The following is a 15,926-nucleotide window of genomic DNA, read 5'->3' on the forward strand; positions in this document are numbered from 1 at the left end:
GTAGACATGAATATTTATTAGATGAACAATACGTATTCATGACTATTTATCTCGAGGAAATAAGCACTTAGGAGTCATGAATATTCAAGTCTGCTAAGACCCATCACACCATGGTGCACCACTGAGATGAATAATAGTTTCAATTTGGTGTTTCTTGGAAATAGCGCAAAATTTATGTGAATGATATGAAATCATGAAATACATCTCTAGATTCTCAAATTTTATGGAAATACCTTTATTTCATGCTCCTTTGATGACAGAATAGAATAGTTTGACAAAGTTTTAGCATTCAAGTAATACAAATTACGCAAACTCAGCCTAGTAAGTTGAATCGTTAATCTTTTTTTGATTGATTTTTCCATTCCAATGAAAGTATGAAACCCTAAGAATTTAGTTGGCATTAGAACAGTAATTTCCATTCTCTTGAAATGATACAAATTGTGGCATCTTTACTGTCCTTTATAGTTTGATGGATGTGTTTCTATTTTGAGTGAAAGGGAAGATATACATGGTGAGTAATTTACCTGGTGCGTTTTTATACATCAAATTTTTAACTTTGTTCTTAATTCCCGTCTCTTCGGGTCTGTAAAAAAATTACAAAAATAACATATAACCGAATGTGTTACCACGTGACCATTACGATTTTTCAACAAGTGATTAAAGGGATTGTTTCAAATATTGTAGTAGTTAGCAGGATAGTAGTACAATTCAAGTAGAAATCACAGATAAGGAACATAAATCAATAACATATATGTGGAATTGCAATGCTAATATGTCTTACGTACTTTGGTGGAGGAGGCCGGAGTAATCGATGAACGTAAACATAATCTCGGTGGAGTTTTCGTAATGCATTCGGTCGCTTCTCTCCTCTGACGTCGACCTGCTCGATGGAAACAAGACAATACAAATTGTTGAGTATTTTGATATATTAATCATTGAACTTTTAATCTTTAGTAATCTTTAAGTAAAACATAAAACGAAGACTCTAGTTGGGCTGAATGAAGACTGGTAGTTTATATAGCGTACGTCAACAAGTACAATGTATATATACACACACACACACACACACACACACACACACAGATATATATATATATATATATATATATATATATATATATATATATATATATATATATATATATAAGTGACTTGTTGAACAGGTAGTAGTGTTCGAAGTAGTATATATAATATATATATATATATATATATATATATATATATGTGTGTGTGTGTGTGTGTGTGTGTGTGTGTGTGTGTGTGTGTGTGTGTGTTTGAATATTCCTCGCTGCATCTGACAGTGATGTTGATTTGTGTTCACAGCAATATAAAATGCATCATTTTATATATATGCTTGCACACTATCAATGTCTGTATTTTGTTGTGGGTAATTTGTAACAAAAAAAAAACTTGTGTGGAACGTGAAAAACACCGTGTTGCCTGATTGACACTCTATAGTCACAGATTATTAGAATCGTAGGGAAATGAATAAGCCCGGTATGATGGCTTGTTGTCCCCACCAGTACTGACAAAAATATTATTATCACAGACCACTGCAGAGTTTGAAATATGTGTACAAAGGCGATACCTACCTTTATGTACCAGAAGTGAATGTTAAATATCAGTCCAAAGAGAAACCGCAAGACGAGGAAGTTATAGCAGAGTACCAGTGGTAAGGTGTATAGGAAGAATGCAAACCCTGTCTGTAAGAGTTCAAAGGTCAAACAAACCCAATAAGAACATGGAACCTTATTATCACTTTGTATGCAATAGGGTGGTGGTGGATATTGATTGTTGACCAGCTAACCGTGCACTCTGGTAGACTGTAAAATACATTCATTTGCCTTGGCGTTCTTATCACGCCCGTTTGTGGAAATATGATAAGAGCGCCCCAGTCTAATTACCTCTCTCTCTCTCTCTCTCTCTCTCTCTCTCTCTCTCTCTCTCTCTCTCTCTCTCTCTCTCTCTCTCTCTCTCTCTCTCTCTCTCTCTCTCTCTCTCTCTCTCTCTCTCTCTCTCTCTCTCTCTCTCTCTCTCTCTCTCTCTCTCTCTCTCTCTCTCTCTCTCTCTCTCTATATTGTGACACAACCTTGTCTGTGGTTGTGACATGAACCCTTTTGACGGACAGTTTCAAATCACCATAATCGATTATATTGCCGTTACAATTTTGAAATTAGTTATTCAGATCCTGTCGTCCTCATCTTGATGACGTCACACTTTCACCACACACATTAAAGGTGCACAGTCTGTATTGTGTGGTCTCATGTTTACCAAGATCAGTGTACCAAATATTAAATACACGCTTAAACTTTTCAAGAAGTACACCTAAGTCTAAACTGTGACAAGGGTGGTTAAATTTGCAACAACAATAACAAACAAAAAACAAGTAGTGTTTATTTACCCAAAAATGAAGTTATAAAGCGATATTTTATGCAATGTCTGAATAACTGATGCGAATTCTACCAGTTTTTTTATAGTAGTTGGATAACATCATTTACATTTAAATTCGGAACAAAATTAGCCAAAACACCATATGGAAACAGACAGGGGTTTATTACATATTGTTATGTGATCAACCCAGAACATTAGACTATTGAGTATGTCCACATGGTGTAGATGAAAGCTTCTGTTTTTACTTTCACTAGATATAAACTATGTGTACTGTCTCAAAATTAAAGTTTAATGTCTTTATTGATATTTGAGTTCAGATAGAAATAAGTATCCCCTGATAATTTTGTACGCCAAAGCATTATAAAGATATTATAATACAGATACTGGCAATCTTTCAGTGGGTTACCGAGATAAACGCAAACTAAAATATATCGTTCTTCAATGTGGTAGATTACACAAGTGGATGATAGCGGTTCCGCTGTTGTGTGATTCTATTTACCCTGTGATCAACATAGTAGACTAAACATTGGAAGTCCCACAGCACCACTGCAAGTTAATGGGACTCTAAATAAACTAGTTTTCAGATACGCCTCCCTACTGAGACTATAATTAAACTAACTTCCATTCAATAATAGCTTATCACTGTTGTATCAGCATGCTGTGACAATATTTTTAGTTTGTGTCTATCTCAGAAAACTGAAGGGTAATATGTATGCGTATAATTCAGAAATATAACGACAGGGATAAAACCACTCAACGAACTTACCTCTTTCTCCTGCTTAGGGCATTCAATGAACGTATAGTTGTAATAAAATGTCCTGTAAAGAAATACAACAGAAAACACTCGAAAAACCCTGTCTTCTTAAAGTGTAGAATTTGCAGTTTCTGTCTACTAACATAAAACGTGCAGTACCTACTTACCTGTACATTTCGATGGTGCTCTATGCTCATATGCAAAAGATAGTGTTTCGCAACTGTTTATAGCAACTCAAGCAGTTAGTTAGGTAGGTAGTCAGTCACTCAGTTCGTTTGTTCGTTCGTTAGTCAGTCAGTCAGTCAGTCAGTCAGTCAGTCAGTCAGTCAGTCAGCCAGCCAGCCAGCCAGCCAGCCAGTCAGTCAGTCAGTCAGTCAGTCAGTTAGTTAAGTTAGTTAGTTAGTTAGTCAGTCAGTCAGTCAGTCAAACAATCAAGCAAGCAGCCAAATACTAAAGTGTATTTGTTCAGATTGGCATTGCAAAACTTGGAACTACAAATGGGGTTATGTTTATGATGAGAAATACGTACCAATATCCAATGTACAGTAGTCCTAGGGCATTCCCCGTAATGTTAGCTGGCGTTGCAAGACACATGAAAAACGGTGCAAAGATATAACCAACGACAACAACATTTAGGAGAGACAGAGCAGTTGAAATTGCACCTGAAAACATTAGACATCGGATAATATTCAAATCATTAATCTTGCACTAACAACAGCAACTCAACCATTGTTCACCTAGCCTCACCAACTTACTGACTGACTGACTGACTGACTGACTGACTGACTCACTCACTCACTCACTCACTCACTCACTCAATCACTCGCTCGCTCACTCACTCATTACTGACTCACACTCTGACTGACTGTACTGACTCACTGACTGACTCACTGACTCACTCACTGACTCACTCACTCACTCACTGACTCACTCACTCACTGACCCGCTCACTCGCTCGCTCACTCACTCACTCACTCACTCACTCACTCACTCACTCACTCACTCACTCACTCACTCACTCACTCACTCACTCACTCACTCACTCACTCACTCACTCACTCACTCACTCACTCACTCACTCACCCAAACCCACCCTAGACTCCTTACCAGTCATCCATTGAGGTGGTAGTCTGTCAAGACATTCAAAATCCACCTCGAAATAGTAATCTCCGTGAAACAAGTCTAGAATACAACCAGTGGTGACACCAAAACAACATGCATAGGCAAGACGATCGGTGAAACCATCCACTAAATTCACTGGACTGTCAAAATAAACAGAATAAAGGGGAATGCTGATATGAAATATATTCAATGGCGATGAGATAAGAAGTCACGTTCAAGAACGACTATGAATATCAGACTGTCTTGACCTTGACTTTCTCTGTGTTCCCCTAGATCGTTTATTGATCAGTGTGTATATTTCATTCATATGTCTCCTAATAAGATAATAAACTCACAGAATCCATAATCAATCATTTGTTTTGTGAAAAAAAATCACAACATAATTTCGGATTCTATGCATAGTTAGATTACAAAACATTACACTCCAGCTGGTACGTGAACATGAAAATAAATTCTACTGTATGTAAATTAGGCCTAAAAAATTGTTTAGTTCCGGTTACCCGACCCCACCTAGTTTTTCACTGCCGGTCTTAAACTCATTTTTATATATTCGAGAAAAATAAAATATAATCGCGAAAAGTGTGTGAAGTCTCGCGAGAAATAGTGGATGCGGAAAGTGACATCAACTTAAAAAGAAAAATATAAAACTGTTTTCCAATCTGTAATGGCTGTACATCTGAAAGGAAGATACCAATAACACAGAGACCATATGGAAAACAATGGAAAACATAACTACCTGAACTAGACACTCACACATGAAGAAAAATATTAAAAACAATTAAATCAAAAATATACCTACCCACATATTCTAAAATTGCGCGTAATTGGAACCACGCAATTTTTTAGACCTTACCATGGAACATTACAAGCAGGAAAAACTATCTTAGTTAATTTCTTAAAACCAACAGTGCAATTACATATCAGAAATGTGCAATTAAACATCATGATGGCTGACAACCATCTTCATCTGGGAATGAGGCCATGACCCCCCCCCCCCCCCCCAAAAAAAAGGTCACGACCCCAAACCTACGGTGGTGTAAGAACAAGAACAACAAACAAAGAAAGCTTACTATGAGATTCCTATCCGTGGATAACACCATGGTATCAGACGTGATCTTCTCTCTTGTAGAATGACAAGAATTATAATAATAACAGTCTGCAAGTAGATAAAATAATGAATCAATAAACTTAGACATGTTAGAATGCAAATCAATATAACTTGTTTATCTATTATGATGTCCATTTCACTGGCTTTCACTTCTTACAGTACTATTATGTTTCATTATCAATATGTACTAATATAATACGGTTCTATTTTTATGCATTTCTGCCTGCCTGTCTCTCTATCTGTCTATCTGTCCGTACGTCTCTACCTGGCGGTGTCTGCCTATCTGTCTATCTACCTACCATATACATGTATCTACAATCTATCTAACTAACTAACTAACTAACTAACTAACTAACTAACTAACTATCTATCTATCTATCTATCTATCTATCTATCTATCTATCTATCTATCTATCTATCTATCTATCTATCTATCTATCTATCTATCTATCTATCTATCTATCTATCTATCTATCTATCTATCTATCTATCTATCTACCTACCTACCTACCTACCTATCTATCTATCTATCTGTCTATGTGTCTATCTATCGGTCTATTCATCCATCTATCTACCTAGATCTATATCCATCCACGGAGATCTGAACGTAGCAACCACAGTTTGTATATCGCAGTACCTAGAATACAACTAATAACCATTCATCTCTAGACTATAGACTTTAACGTCAAAATACTCACCGCTGGTGCAATGCTGAAAGCTAACCAGTTTCGAAACTCGTACCTTGGGTTACCACATCCATGGGGTCTGCAGTATAGAGAAAAGCAACAGGACAAGTTTACGGAAGTTTCGTTCTTTTTTTCAAAGTGTACCTGGTATAGTAGTACATCATGTATAATGCAAACGCCAATTATTAACGTCACTTCTTGATTACAATGTTTATCCTGTACATGTGTAAATAGTATTTCTTAGCATAATGTTTTTTTTACAGGAATAGTTCTTTTTTGCGCATTTTTTTTCTGTCATAGTAAGTGATTGTTCATTCGTTAGTTAGTTAGTTAGTTAGTTAGTTAAGCCGTTAGTTAGTTAGCTAGTTAGTTGATTAGTTAGTTAGTAAGTTAGTTAGTTAGTTAGTTAGATAAGCTCGTTAGTTAGTTAGTTAGTTAGTTAGTTAGTTAGTTAGTTAGTTGGTTAGTTAATAAGTTAGTAATCATTTAGTTAGCTAGCATGTTAGTTACTTTGTTAGTTAGTTACTTAATTAATCGGTTAGTCAGCCAGCCAGCCAGTAAGTTCGTCAGTCAGTCAGTCAGTCAGTCAGTCAGTCAGTCAGTCAGTCAGCCAGCCAGTCAGTCAGTCAGTCAGTCAGCCAGTCAGTCAGTCAGTCCGTCAGTCAGTCAGTCAGTCAATCCGTCAGTCAGTCCGTCCGTCAGTCAATCAATTGCATACCTGTTGGCAATTTTATGATTCTACGTTACAATTGATTTAAATAGAATCCTTACTATAAATCAATAGGTAATCAATCAATCAATCAATCAATCAATCAGCAAATTCCAAACCTACCCAAACAACCAGAGATCGATAACTCTTAAGATATTATCGGCTAATACATTCCTATCAATATATTCGTAACATACAGTAAAGTATTCTTTAAAGTCGTCAGTTGTATTATAGTTGTCATCTAGATATTGTGCTAGCTCCTCGTCAGGCCATGACTCGTAGTCAGCTGGTAGAAAGTTCAACACAATATTAGTTACATTCTCACAATAGGTCTTCTCACAGTAGGACATCGCAAATACTGGAACATAAAAAAATACATTTATTGTAAGTATCCTGAAAATTATAATCTGACTTAAAGTAACATAAGTTGATTTTTATAAACTGTTTATTCAAGTGAAAACACTGACATAAAACCTCAATTATACTATTCTAGTATTCTTAGACTAGCTAGTCGATGCATGCCTAGCCTTCTATGATATTACAGTTGTTTCCTGACATTGTTAGAACAGTTGATTGCATTTTAGGGATTTCCTAAACATTTTTAAATACGTATAATATATTACGTCATCGGATCGTTTGTAAGTTATATCCAGGTTTTAGTTCAGTCAGTTGCAAGTCATGGTTATGTATACTTTAGTAAGTAGAATACTGCGAGTAACTTTGAAATATGCAGGAAACATTACGTATATTATATAAACTCAGCTTGTGCCCCTTTGATAATCATTGAAACATGACAGAGCAGCGTTGCTGTTTTCTTTGTTATATAGTTACTATGGAAACGAAGTATTTAAAGAATCAATGAGGTATAACTCACCAACGATTTCCGTTATGACTTAAAGAGGCACAAGCTGGGTTGATTTTGGGACTTTTTTTTGCTGCTTATTAAAATGGTACTCGCAGTATTCTACTTACTGATGTATTCTTAACCATCACTTGCTATTGAACTGAAATCTGGTATTAAAATATAACTTATAAACGAACCGATGGCGTAATTTATTACACCTAAGAATTAAACTGAATGTCGAGGAAATTTCTACTGTTTTACTTTATATTTTGTCTGTCTGTCTGTCTGTCTGTCTGTCTGTCTGTCTGTCTGTCTGTCTGTCTGTCTGTCTGTCTGTCTGTCTGTCTGTCTGTTTATCTGTCTGTCTTAAACGTGTCAACACCTAGTTTTAATACTAAATAGTAAATGTAGAGGTGTTTGATATACAATATGAGGCAGCAGGGGGTGTACCTTTTTTAGTGTGAGATGGTCAACTTCTTTGAATTCGCCATCTCCCTTAACGTACTGATAGCCACCAAATTTGACATCTTATTCTTACACTAAAAAAGTAGTACACCCCCTGCCTATCATTGTTTGACATTGAACATAAGCTGCACATAAAGGAGGTCTTTTTAGATACGGTACTAATTGACAAAACTAGTGAATAAATTTCAATTATGGCATCGTGAACCCATTACATAGGTAGATGTTCTAATTATTGATAAAATAAACGAGCTCAGAGCAGGTCAAAGTTCAAATTCGTCTGCTTAATCTCTTCTTCTATTTGTCGATTTTAAATTTAGATGTATTAATATGAAATTGAAGATTTTTGAGTTCTTTTTCATCTGATTCACTACAAGTGAACGCGGTCTGTTTATTACATTATGAAAATTATGTGATTCAAACAATAAGCATACAAAAACTAAACCTGCTGGCCTCTGAATCTAACTCAGAGGCTCAAATCGAATTTATGAAGGGTCAATGAGTAATGTCTCGGTTTATCCCCCTCTAGATCTAATTTGAATTGAGTTTCAACAGTATTGGCGAGACCCAGTGGGTCAAAAGTTTAAGTTGTCGTCAGAAAGATAGAATGCTTAAAATCGGATCAATGTCAACAAGGTCTTCAAATATCCTAATAGAAAAAATGTATATACCGTAGTTTGACCAATTCTTACCTTATATATAAATAACGATCCTCACAAAATCGCGATTTCGGATAGGCTGTCACTCATGACGTAATCTCTTGACTGTCATCTCAAATGGTAACTACTTCGGGTAACATGGTGGACGTATTCATGTGTACAATGTAAACTGTAAATATATGTGTGTATGAAGCCACCCAGGTCATAAAAATGAACAAAAGTCATCACGCATGCGCTCATCAAATTGTATAAATGTGTTGCCTGGTGTCTGAAAAATGCTGTACAAGCCTGAGGTCACCTGAGTAAATGTAAATATTGCATAGACAGTGATAACGTCCCATCGAGTCACCTTCCGTAAGGAAGGTTATATATTGGGGATGAAAAGTCTGTGTGTGTATGTGTCTGTCTGTTTATCTAATTACGTCTGTATCACTATTTTCTCAAAAACGGCTGGTTCAATTCAAACGAAATTTGGTGCACATGTTCTGTAGGGTAATGGCAAGAAGTAATTAGGTTTTGGTAAATATCCAATGTATATTAATGAGCTATTTACATAATTAATGGTTTTCGGTAATTAGGCTATATCTTAAGAATGCACTCTTCAAGTTCAATATAATTTGATACATACATTGACGATAACAAAGTGCATGTGTCATAAAGTAGTATAATATAGCTTGTAGATTTAATGACTCACTTGCATAACTAATGATTTTCAGTAAGTAAGCTATAGCTTACGAATGCAACCTTCAAATTCAATATAATTTGGCAAATACTTCAAACATAAGGAAGGGCACATGTCCTGAAAGGATTGTTGATGTAGCTTTCGTTTTAATGAATAATTTGCATAATCAATTATTTTCAGTGTACATGAAGAATATAAGCTTCAAATTTATTAGTATAGCGATTTCATATTCGAGTTCCTAAGAGTAGTAAAGTTTCTTGATCCCTAAGGCAACGTCTGTAAATTTTACGTAATGTGATTTGTTAACAATCCTTGAACTTGGCCAGCGTCCTAGTCAGGCCCGGCGTACGTGATAATTTACAGGTCAGACGACCTTTAGTTATGATTAACAGGTCATTTCGACCACAAATTCGAACCGCGAAGTGAAATATCATCAATTGCAGTAGTTAGAGAGTTATTTTAGTCTAAGGCCATTCATATGTAAATTAGCAGTTTCCTATTTAAGTGGTAAACTTCAGAGCCTCGACGAACAGATTTTACCAGTCTGTTCCAGGTGTAGCTCATCGGATATAATACTAGTGAAGGTACAAAGTAGACTTTGCGTGGTCCACTCCGTAGCTACGTAGATAGTACACCTCGGATGGCAGCGATATTAGAGAGATAATCCCCCCCCCCCTTTGCTTCAACCAGTTTGGCTATTGGTGATAAGTGCAGCAACTCTGATCTGTTCAACTTTTACAATATACTTGAAGAGATTAAAGTCGAGTGTTTCATTTGAGATATTCTTCTCTAGCGTATACGTATTTTCTGGCGATCTTTGGGTCGTTAACCCCATACTATAGATTCCCCTCCCCGATTCCTGAATCATTGAACCAGCGAGACATCGGAAGAAGACCACATCGACAACGCTACAACAAGTGAAGACAACGTTCAATTTTATTTTGGTTGGTGCTGGCCGAAGTTCGACAATTAATGAACGGAAGTCAGTTACCACCTGGTGGCAGCTACTACTATATTTTCAACGATTTCCCTCCCCTTACCCTTTAACCTTATTCTTTTACAGAATTTGACCTTAGCGTCAAATGATCAAAATAAACACAGAACACAGAATACAAATAAATCACCCCCAACAGTAAAAGACTGTTACACAAGTACTAGTATTGTGTCATTATCATAACATTTCTTTGATCTGATTTGTCTTTGAAATCGTGGAAAATTGCCAAACGTGTCATCACGGGATATTTGCTTCACGACCGGCACGCTCTTACATGATCGTAGCAGGGCGACGTCGACTTGGAGGACGGTTACGGGTCATACAATTTTGGCAATTTTCTTAGTCACCGTTATGAGTTTATTAATAGAGAAAATGACACCCATATAGTCCAAGTTCGCTCTTGCAACTGCATGTAACATCCGATTTCCCTACAGCGCATTACTGCGATATTACCAAAACTAAACCCTTTCTGTGGATGTAATATCGGTGTTACGTTCTAAGGTTCCTTGGTGTAACGTTTCAGTGTCTAAGTTCTGTAGTTGCAGGTGGGTCAGTAGAACGTAAGCGATTGTCCACTTTAACTGTCTTTCTAGGGTACCAAGATCTACAAGCTTGTCTAAGTTAGGAATTAGCTACACGGGTATCGTCACATACACGTACGCTCTTACACTCAGGCAGAGAGAGAGAGAGACACCTCACACCAACAGATGCGTTGTAATCAAAATCTAAGAGTCGGAATAGAAATCCGGAATCCAGAATCTAGAATCCAGAATAACGTTATTCATAATACATTCTCGTATATAGACTGAATGACGTCATTTGTTCTAAAATATAAATTTGTTATGAAAGACGATCTTTCACCTAGATTAATTGTTCTAGAAGACATGGTGAACTTTCCACCAGAATATTTAAGATTGAGATTCAAGATCATGCCATATATAAATGTTCACGTGTAAGACAAATGTTGATCACGCCATGGGAAAATTAAATAATAATTTGAATTCGATGATCAAGAACTAATTGTTTACAAGAACTAATCTATGTTGTTTAATCAAAACACTTGTCTTTTGTTAGCAACTAGAGATAAGTATAAATAATACAGGATTAGTAGATAAATCAACATATTTGTAGATAACGCTGTTGTTAGCTCCTGTTTGTAAGTAAGTAGTACAAATGTGTATTTTGTATTAATGTAGGTAAAAAATTCCAAATATGATATTTCTGGATCGTAACAAAGGCACGCCAATCCGAATGCAAGGTTCGTGACACGTGACGCACTAAGATTGTTGTACGAAATGTTCGAATATATTCTACATTTCGATTCCATTTTCCATGACAACTTCTAGTTCACATAAAAGAGACGCAGGCGCAGTAATCAGTCATTTGTTCTACAATCGCCGAACACGCAACATCGCTCGCTTACTCACTCTTTCAATGGGATGATGCAAAGGACATAACCAGTCGCATCTTTACAAAAAAAGCTGTCTGCCATGTCATGTCATGCGCCACCAAATTTGTTAAGTATTATACTTGTGTTTTTACGCACGTTATATTGGACGTATAATAATTATAGATATCGTTACTAGACTACTAGAGGACGTACGTCATCAACAAATAATCGACTAAATATTGGTACACCAATCAGAATGCATAATTTGTGACACGTGACTTACTAAGATATTAAGAACTAAGAACGTTCTAATAGTCGGCATGTGTTCTATTTTCCTTGGCAACTCCTGGTTTATATAAAACAGACGCTGACGCCATAATCGATCATTTGTTCTACGATCGCCGAACGGGTAACATCGATGTCTAAGTAGGGGAGATGATGCAGAGAAACCAACGGCGTGGACATCAGGCACATAGTTACACAGCAGCCTACTAAGTCATGATATGCGCCACCATTTCGTTAAGTATTGTTTACTTTTGTTTTTATACGTCAAGTTACATGAAACATAATATATGTATAAGGAAATCGTTACGAAATGATGTGTTCAAAACACAATGCACAATTTCCATAAACATGTTGACCACTTTCGGAGAATAATCACCAAAACATTTTTTTTCTTCGGGCAAAAGTGAACATGTGTACAGAATCCTTCGGGCCATGGTCACGTGGGTAGCTGAGTGTACAACTGATAAGTAGTGGACTGATCGAGGTAGGGGTCTGTACATTGAGCGACAGGGGAGAGAGCGATACGACCCTAGTGCCGTTAGTAGGTCATGTCCAGGGTCAATAATGACCCACCCCTCCGCTTCTGTTGGTATACTGAGTGAAGCTCTATCATGTAAATGCCCGGCATGACAGTAAGACCCCAGAGCCGCCTAGAAGGATTCGTTGAAAACATTAATATTCTAATGGTATCTCTGCAAATATGTAAAAAAAAAAAAAAAAGACTTGTATGCAATGTGTGTCTATGGAAATCGTGCTTTGTGACATATATGTAGATTTAAAAAGTAAACTATGTGTTATGTGTTTTCCACCAATAAATGTACCCACCCGGTTCGTGTGTGCAGTCCATCCGTCCCACCCACCCACCCACAATTCATAATTATACCAGTGTTTGTAGATCCAGAGTTGTTAATTGTTACACTCATCATCAGAAGCCACTTGCCCATGGTGTCCTGCATATCAGAAAGCAAACTGCGGTACTCGGCCGATCCTCCATGGGAGACATGGCGAAAAACAAAATTTTTAAGATGGTAGGGGACGGTACCACATACTGTACGTCGGACTTTCATAGGCTTCCAACAGTGACAGTAGATCAGAACCACTCGTCGCAGTTTACCATATTTCTTATTAATGTAGAATATTCGACCAGCCCACTAACCTACATACTCAACCATCCACCCACCCACCCACCCCATCCACTTTCCGTCCGTTCATTCATTCATTCCTTAATTCGCTCACTCACTCACTTACTTAAGAGTGTTTTTAGCAAGGCAAAGCATTTTTATCAGATGACGAAAAGGTTGAGAGGGTTAGTTCGTCAATTCCCCCCGTTTCCTAATTATCAATTTTTACCTTCCATGAATCGTGAATGTTCATTTTTATTTCTTAAGTCGTGAACTTGTCCGTCTTTGTCCTCCACATTATAATATAAACATAGTCTACAACACAAATAATCAGTTTTAAAATCCACTTTTATTAAAATCACCACAAAAGTGAAATACCCACATCAATAATAAACTAAAAGGAAACAGACAACGTAATATGTAAATAAATCTGATTACGTCATACTGTGCTGATGACGTAATTAAACTGATGATGTGAGCACCTGAGTTGTCTTCTTTTTTCCATAAAAAAAATCTCTTCGTTTTCCATTTAAAATGACACGATTCTACATATATGTGCTCTCACTTGTCTACAAAAATACTGAAACCATAAACACTTGTAAATAATATCCATACGTTATATATAATACCCACACATACGAATAAACGTACTATTTTCTAATGTACCCTTTTCAAATTTCTAGAAACTGGACATCGCCTATGAAACAAGGGTTATTGCTCGTCTAAGAGTGTTTTTGCAACTAAATTAAAGTGTTCGAGTAACAGTCGAGAAAGCCATTGTTCACAGAAAATGTCGATAGGTAAATTATATCATACCTTTCAGTGACACCATATTTTGCCATTATATTTTGCGGTCGTGCCAACTACTTTGTTCATTTATCCTATTGTGGAGTGACATCTTGCGGCCATACCCCACTTTGCATTGACAAATTGCGGTCATGCCTTTATTTGTAGACAAGAAAAACTCTGTTGACAGTGACATACATGTAGTATGTTTCAAAACAATGTGTCGATACATTTGTGCACTGGTATAACTGAATAACAGACCACAGGCAGAAAAAGCACAGGTTGTATGTGTATATATGTGTATATGTGTGGTCTTGCACACCATATTTATGTCTATACAACTAAACAAATATAATTTGACACAAACTATATCCTAGCAATACATTACCCCGTCTTATAATTCAAATTATTTACAAGTCTACAGTTAACTTCTGTCTTGGGTCAAATCACTAAAAAAACAAGTTTTTTTTGAATGCCAGTTCTGCGATCCAGATATCACATCACTGAACTTCCAATAAATAATGCCACAAACTGTCGGTGAATAAATATTTCCATTGATTTGTTACCCAAGAAAAACGGGAGACAAAAAGTACTCTGTAGAGGTAAAGTTGAGTTCTTTACAACAGCACCAAAAGATATCAATACTAATAATTCAGACGTAAAAATTATGGCAGCTCATACAAGGAAAACTTCACTATAAAGCTACACACCGATAATGACTTTCAGCTACACAGATAACGACACTACCCATTGATAAAATGTAAGCAATATGAACTCGAGCTAATATCATAAAAAAATACTTCGACTTGTGAAGCTTAAGATATGAACTTTGCATTTCGATTATCATCTGTTACATGCACCAGTATATGTAAATCAACTGTTACAACCTGGTCTGAGCCAATCAGAATTCTTAGCAGTAGCATCATACTCGTATAATTGCATTTGCTTTTAGAGTTACAATGCATCTGGATGATTTGAAAATCTGTTTTACTTCCGTAGAAATTGCATTCTGAGCGGGAATTCTCGTACATAATTTGTAAAACACGCTTCAAAATGAGCAGAATTCCGTTTACCAGCAACGTTGTTTCTGTCTTTTTCTTTACAAAAGAAAGTTTTTACTTAAATTTTAAGAAAATGGTTTGACATCATGACACGATAGCAATTCATCTTCCACACGTCAAACAGCACTGTCGTCTGTAATTCGCAAGATTACATTTTCCAAGTCGATGGATCACACTGCATAATCTGGAATTCATTATATCACCACTGCACCGTGAAAAAGCTGGAATGAAGAAAACAAAGAAAACGTGAATACAACATCCGCCATTTTAGTTCGGGTCCTATACTCTAGTACATATTTGATTTTTTTATAGACAGTAGTCTGGAAGTGTTTTCCGCTCTCACAAAGATAAATGTTCTATTCTTGCCACAGAGTGACGGATGGTCGTCTACAGGTATACCTGCCATGTTTCTTGTCACCATTTAATGGTAGGAGGTCGACAGTAAAACGGTACAGTTGTTCTTGTCGCCAAAAAATGTGTTGAAAACACTAGATCGTTTTGTAAAACATGGACTGAATGTAGTAAACGTACCTGATTTTTTAGGGGGACATTCTGCCATGGAACATGTTTGTCTTCGTTTTGGTTTCCTGCTTGATAGACACCCAGTTGTTTGTTCATCAGCAAATAAGTCAATACACTCCACACTTCGACTCTTCACACCTGTACCACATGTCACGGAACACTGCAAGTGAATTTTGAAAGACCAGCTTCTCGTTAGGTTAAAATTTAGGTATGCAAAACAATTTTATATTAGAGAGAGAGAGAGAGAGAGAGAGAGAGAGAGAGAGAGAGAGAGAGAGAGAGAGAGAGAGAGAGAGAGAGAGAGAGAGAGAGAGAGAGAGAGAGAGAGAGAGAGAGAGAGAGAGAGAGGA

The 15,926-nt window shown here is 36.6% G+C and overlaps 2 protein-coding genes across 2 annotated transcripts in view; both read right to left on the bottom strand.

The window, feature by feature from the left end:
* LOC144443665 (stimulated by retinoic acid gene 6 protein-like) overlaps positions 1–14,049 on the bottom strand; it is a 20,968-nt gene extending 6,919 nt beyond the window's left edge. The window contains exons 1-11 of the mRNA XM_078133206.1: positions 14,024–14,049; positions 13,437–13,522; positions 6,894–7,128; positions 6,074–6,140; positions 5,338–5,423; positions 4,253–4,407; positions 3,675–3,807; positions 3,154–3,209; positions 1,593–1,699; positions 786–880; positions 525–583 (exon numbers count right to left, since the gene is read on the bottom strand). Of these exons, the coding sequence (XP_077989332.1) occupies positions 525–583; positions 786–880; positions 1,593–1,699; positions 3,154–3,209; positions 3,675–3,807; positions 4,253–4,407; positions 5,338–5,423; positions 6,074–6,140; positions 6,894–7,128; positions 13,437–13,522; positions 14,024–14,049 (1,105 nt within the window). The remainder of the gene's footprint in view (positions 1–524; positions 584–785; positions 881–1,592; positions 1,700–3,153; positions 3,210–3,674; positions 3,808–4,252; positions 4,408–5,337; positions 5,424–6,073; positions 6,141–6,893; positions 7,129–13,436; positions 13,523–14,023) is intronic.
* Positions 13,555–15,926, bottom strand: part of LOC144443666 (A disintegrin and metalloproteinase with thrombospondin motifs 7-like) — a 33,070-nt gene continuing 30,698 nt past the window's right edge. The window contains exons 22-23 of the mRNA XM_078133207.1: positions 15,586–15,736; positions 13,555–15,275 (exon numbers count right to left, since the gene is read on the bottom strand). Coding sequence (XP_077989333.1) covers positions 15,157–15,275; positions 15,586–15,736 — 270 coding nt within the window. The 3' untranslated portion in view covers positions 13,555–15,156. The remainder of the gene's footprint in view (positions 15,276–15,585; positions 15,737–15,926) is intronic.

The sequence above is a fragment of the Glandiceps talaboti genome, chromosome 12 (genome assembly GCF_964340395.1).
Source record: "Glandiceps talaboti chromosome 12, keGlaTala1.1, whole genome shotgun sequence".
NCBI classification, from domain to species: Eukaryota; Metazoa; Hemichordata; class Enteropneusta; family Spengelidae; genus Glandiceps; species Glandiceps talaboti.